General features: G+C 34.2%; 1 protein-coding gene across 1 annotated transcript; it reads right to left on the bottom strand.

Moving 5' to 3' along the window:
* Positions 1-1,248: 1,248 nt before the first annotated feature.
* On the bottom strand, positions 1,249-4,965 carry LOC137396829 (uncharacterized). Its single transcript, XM_068083140.1, has 5 exons — positions 4,785-4,965; positions 4,442-4,576; positions 4,009-4,203; positions 3,426-3,534; positions 1,249-2,426 (listed from the first exon to the last, which is right to left on the bottom strand). The coding sequence occupies exons 1-5, from the start codon at positions 4,939-4,941 to the stop codon at positions 1,622-1,624; spliced, it is 1,401 nt and encodes a 466-aa protein (XP_067939241.1). The 5' UTR covers positions 4,942-4,965; the 3' UTR covers positions 1,249-1,621.
* Positions 4,966-5,695: the final 730 nt, after the last annotated feature.

Consider the following 5,695-nt stretch of genomic DNA (forward strand, 5'->3'; position numbering starts at 1 on the left):
TTGCATTAGACTACAAAAGAATGTCAAAAGTTTGAACCCTGTATGATGTAATCTTTTGACCAAAGTCTATGAAAACAGCTCCTATGATAGTACAAGTAAGTATTGCTTTTATTTAGGTTGTGCAATTGCAATAATTATTATTATAAATGATAATATTAAAAATAATAACAACCATAACATTTATGCTAATTTTTATACTGACACTTCAAAATGTAAACAGATAAATAATTAAACACCAAAGTCCTGATAGATAAAAAAGGAAGGAGTGCGTAATGACTGAAAAAGCCATGCCATGCCGTAAACACCTGCGGAAAAAATAAAAAACTCAAGTTACATGAGATTCAGTTGGGTAGAAAAGTTTGAGTGAGCCAAGTCTGCCCAGCTGACTCAAATCTATTTTGCATCTGAAGTCAAGCTATCTTGAGATTGACATTGACGCTAGCACTGACTTGAAGGTTATGAGTAAAGATACTGAAATTTCCCACCGAATCAGCCAAAGAGGATATAGTCCAGATAGAGCAATACAACACTGGAACTACCTGGTCTACAGTGACTGACCTGGTGTGTGAGTTAGGCACATGTGGCTTGTGCAGCATGACTACTGGCGCTTGAACAATTGTCCGGCTGTGTTTCACCATCTACTTATCTCCATCTACTTACAGAGAAATTCGGTTTGGCTATGTATGTTGTGAAAACAAAGCAAATCATTTGTTTTGAAATGTAGGTGTGCTCAGCACATTAGCATTTTTCACTAATAATAACACATAAGACACCCTCTTATACTTTACCAAATAATCAAAAGTGTTTATTAAGCAATTTAGCAAAAACCACCGATAACTATCATTCTAACTGAAGTTGAGATGAAGTATAATATAAAAATATTAAGTCATAATGCATCCTATTTTAAAGTAATTTGCTTATAGAGAACAAACAAACTTAGCATTCTAACGGCAAAGCATCTTGCATATGTATAACACTATAAACCAGGTTAAATCCTTGCAGACACGATTCAGACATTGTAAATAAATCACCACAAAAAACCAAACTTTATCAAATAGCGGTCTCTCACCAAAGTAGTGAAATTGCTTTAACTCCTAGGAAGAACAGACATTTATTAGCTCTAAAACTAAAGTTTTTGCTATCCAATTTTATCTTTCAGTAAAACTAATAAATAACTATTTGCATAACTGTGACATAATTTATTGTCAAAATTTACATATTAAAATACTGTATGCATATTTAGGTGCTAAACAGTGTTTCTATTAAATTATGTTCATACATTACAACAAATATAACGCTGAATTAGAAACAAACCTACACCGATAAATCAATGTATATGCAACTAGTTTATAATACAAATGATGTAGAACACTTTTCTATGGTAAATGTGGCACAATAACAAGTTAAAAAGTGAGTAGCGTCACTATGATTGAGAGGTGGAACTAGTGTTTAATTTGTCAACCTAAACATGAGCATGTTTTACTAATGTACAATTGCAACACATTTCACACAGGTATGTATGTCGTGTATTCAATGATTTATCGCCTGTGACAAGCACTTCAGTAAACAAACCTTGGATATTCAAACGGCTGTAGAGTCCGTCCAAATACAGAGTAGCCATTTACTCAGTTTGTATACCTATTTGACCTCTATTACAAGAGTCTACATCAGCTCCAATAGTCTTAATAGAACACACAGCTTGACCAAAGTTCTGTGTAGAACTGGGAGTGTTTGAATTGGTAACACATTTTTGATTAATATAAGTTTGTTCTGTATTCTGGATGACTGTGGAACCTTGTTTAATTAGATTACCAGCCTGATTCCAGATGTACTCGTTTGAAATGTATGTTTGCGGTGCCGATGATGATGGATACTGATCCAATGGCTTTTGAGCCTGTGGAGGATTTTGGTGAGTTGGAAGTGGTGGCGCTGATGGCTGCTGCGCTTGTTGTTGTGGATTAGATAATCCTTTGGCTGAATTGCTTCGAGGTGTGGGTTTTGGAACCAGATTCTGTGAACTATGTGGAACAGGCGCTAAAGTACAAAGTATTTTGTTATTTGTGGTTAAAATAGCACCTGGTTGGCTGTTATGGAATCTACCGCCTGTTTGGGATTGTTTTGGTTGATAATGAAAAGGGTTGTATGCAAAGTTCTCATCAACACGTTCTTGGCTCTGTCCATGGTGATTAAAACCATCATCTCTTGCACTTTGGAGTAGAGGTTGTTGAGAAACAGAGTATCCAGTGTTTGAAGTAAATTGCTGTGGAGCTGTCCCAAAACTAGCAGATTTATGTAGACCTGGTGATAATTGTGTAAGAGGAACATTTGTAGAACTTGCTTGTTCTGCAGAGGGAGCTGTGGGAATTAGTTGTCGCAGCCTGTCAATTGTTCTTTGTAGTACCGCAGGTGTTGAAGGCAACTTAATTCTGTTTCAAAATAAAAAGAAAGTTGTGGTCACTTTAATTTGAAGCTTAGGATAAATTTTTGGTAAGTTACTCATCAATTACTAAAATACTGAACATTTGATAAATGGTGAAGGAATTATTAACATAGTTGCTATGCATGTACATATTCATGGAAATTCTGATTACATATGTGACACTTACCTTTGATCTGACAAAATATAAAGCAAAAATAGTGTACTTTGTAATTAAAGATTTAATTTAGAAAAGAGTTCTGTTGTTAAAATGAAATTTTGAATAAGAAACTATCTTGAAAAACTAAAAAAGTTTAGAATATCAACCTAGCTAAAGAGAATTAGCTACTTCTAAAATGTTTTTTTGCAAGTGTGCATACATGATTAAAAGAAAAGACCACATTTTATTGTGTGATAGTTAAGATAAGTTTCACTTACCCTTTTTATACCTTCTAGAATAAAATTAGGTTACAGTGCATCTTAGGTCGGTAAAATGCGCATACAACGCGCATACAACACATGCAAACGCACATGCAAGGCACTAGCAACACACAAACATTGCAAATACAACGTGCATACGCTAGCAACACCATGAAGAAAGAAAATGCACTAAAGAGCTCAGAGTTGCCATATAAAAAGGAGCTGTAATGTTTTAGACCTGTTTTAAAACAGATAATAAGTATAATACTTCGTGTATCTTTTTAGACCTGTTTTATTAACAGACTATAAATATAATTAATTTGTTGTTAATGTGTTGTTAATTACTTGTGTCGGCGTTTTATTCACAATGTATGTGCGTTGCAAATGCCTCGTATGTGCATTGCGCATGCATTGCATGCGCGTTGTATGTGCGTTGTATGCTCATTTTACCGACATAAGATGCACTGCTACCTACAATTACTATGTTGAAGGGTAAGAAAGTTCCTTGTTTTTGTTTTAATGTAATAGTCATTAAACTAGAAAAACTAAAAAAGCCGCAATACAGTTTTACCAGATATAAAATACCTACATCCAGGCACACTTCTTTGCTAGGACCCCAATTCCAATAGTCAGCCCAATGAGTATGATTGGTACCAGAACTGCCGCAGCAATGGTTCCTGAGTCAACACCCGATAGTTCTGCAAAATTTGACAGCTTTAAAATTTCCAGTGCACTCTGACCATACCGTTTGAGTATGATTGGTACCAGGACTGCTGCAGCAGTGGCTCCTGAATCAGCAAATGGTAATTCTTGAAATTACCATTTGCTGGTAATTTCAACAAATGTGGTACCAACTATTAAGAAATTTTAATTTTTTTGAATAATGACACAAATTAGTTATAAATGCGTTGATTAAATATGCTGCAATTTATTTTGTTCTTTGCTCATTTTATATTTTTTAATCTCTGTAATTAATTTTCTTTATTCTAAACTTGCACGTAAAGCCATCATCTTGCTTAGTTAAAAATTATTACCTTTCCGACTATTTACTAGCCTATTTTCTTGTATCAACCAGTCCTGTATAATTTAGTAATTATAAGGAATACACCTGAGCCTCGCTATCTGTATTTCAATATTTGTATTTCAGTATCTGTATTCATTTATTTACTTACCTTTAGAACACTTGTGTTGATAACTCAGAGCATCATCATCAATTTCACAGTATACAATTTTCCTTGGTACTTTGTAGAAGTGGTTTTGGTCTATATATATTTCATTCTCATGTAAGTCATATATTTTAACGGTATAACCAAACCAATCACCTGGATTCAGCTCATTTTTATTGCGATCATCAAAAAAGTACTTCCCTGTAAACCAAGATAAAAAAATTATTTTATCACCTAGTGAATACCAAAAACATTCTAAAATATGGATTTGGAATTCTCAAAACCAATGTGTGCAATATCTTATTAAATGTGAAATATAATAGTTTGCAAACAAATTATTTGCATAATGCCTATATAAAAACCTTCATGTGGATATTTATTGATTATATCAGGTCTGATTTGCAGCCCACTACTTAGAACTTAGCCCAGTCAAAGTTACCTTTTGAGTCCCAGGATAGACCTGGCCAGAAATCTTTCTCCTCTGGAAACTTTTGAAAGTAAATTTTGGCATTGTGTTCAGAAGTGTATCCACTGTAGTTTGCCTTTGCTGTCCATCCTTCTCCTAGGGTAGAGTCTGCAGTAATATAAATGCAGTCGATTCCAGTTGTTTATCCAAAGAAAGTTTGATCATCTAGTTACTAACAGCGTTTTAATATGGGTAACCTGCCGGAAATATGCTACAAAGGGAACAATTGGAATTTGAAAGCCTATGCCTAATCCAGATTCTTAGAACATCAAGTATGCACAAAAATAACTGTCATTTAAAGATGTATAGCACTTACACTTCTGATACCTTTGCGGCCGATATATGAACCTAATGCCTCTTTCACTATGTTGATGAACATATGAGAGGAGTACCTTTCCTTTGCCTTCAAACACTTTTCCATTTGTGCTGGTAAACGATAAAATTATTAAAAAATATAGGTTCAAAATCAACATTTCAGCTTAGCAGACAAACCAAAAAACCACTAATCGTCAACTACATGTAGCTTGAGCTGTAAACATGTTCGTTGTGCGTAGCTTCTTCAAACACGCACAACTTGTTTGTTGCAAAACAAAAAAAAACTGTTCAAGCATGGCATTACCAAAGCGATTAAAAATTCCCGTATGTGTATAAAATACTAGTTATTAACGACAAATGTCGGAGTGAAGCTGTTACATAACTGAAAGGAGAATGTTGTTTAAGATACACTATATAAGGTCATCACTTAAATGTAATTATAGATTTGGAAAGCTTCTACCATTAGGAAACATAATATATAAATATTTTATAGACATTACAACGGAACCTCTCTTGATACTGTCAGAAACTCAACACAATTAATTCATTTTGACAATAAATTCAACCGCAACGTTTTATTACTTTTAAACTATTTGTTGAAATGCTACTACCAATAGCACAGACTTCATGCAGCTCTGATTATCAATCAACTCTCAGATGTCAAAGTACAGCTGAACAAACTGACAACTTTAAATAGATATGCGCCTCAAAAGGTCTGTGACTGCTGCACACATTTTTGCAGAACAAAACAACACATTGAGGTGATAACTGATAACAGTACTTGAGGTAAAGATAATCCGATCACAGATGACTAAATTGACTTCTACCAACCGTGAATGTGTGCTTAAATAAGCCACCAAAAGGATGCACATTAACTTATGTGCTACTTTCCTCCTTTAAAAAAAATGTAGC

Source organism: Watersipora subatra, chromosome 5, assembly GCF_963576615.1.
Source record: "Watersipora subatra chromosome 5, tzWatSuba1.1, whole genome shotgun sequence".
NCBI classification, from domain to species: Eukaryota; Metazoa; Bryozoa; class Gymnolaemata; order Cheilostomatida; family Watersiporidae; genus Watersipora; species Watersipora subatra.

Excerpts from the sequence above, each read along its gene's own strand:
- LOC137396829 (XM_068083140.1), bottom strand. The coding sequence starts at position 4,941 with ATGTTGATTTTGAACCTATATTTTTTAATAATTTTATCGTTTACCAGC. Across the intron at positions 4,204-4,441 it reads TCTATCCTGGGACTCAAAAG|GGAAGTACTTTTTTGATGAT; the intron begins GTAACTTTGACT and ends CTTGGTTTACAG. Across the intron at positions 3,535-4,008 it reads TCAACACAAGTGTTCTAAAG|AACTATCGGGTGTTGACTCA; the intron begins GTAAGTAAATAA and ends CAAATTTTGCAG.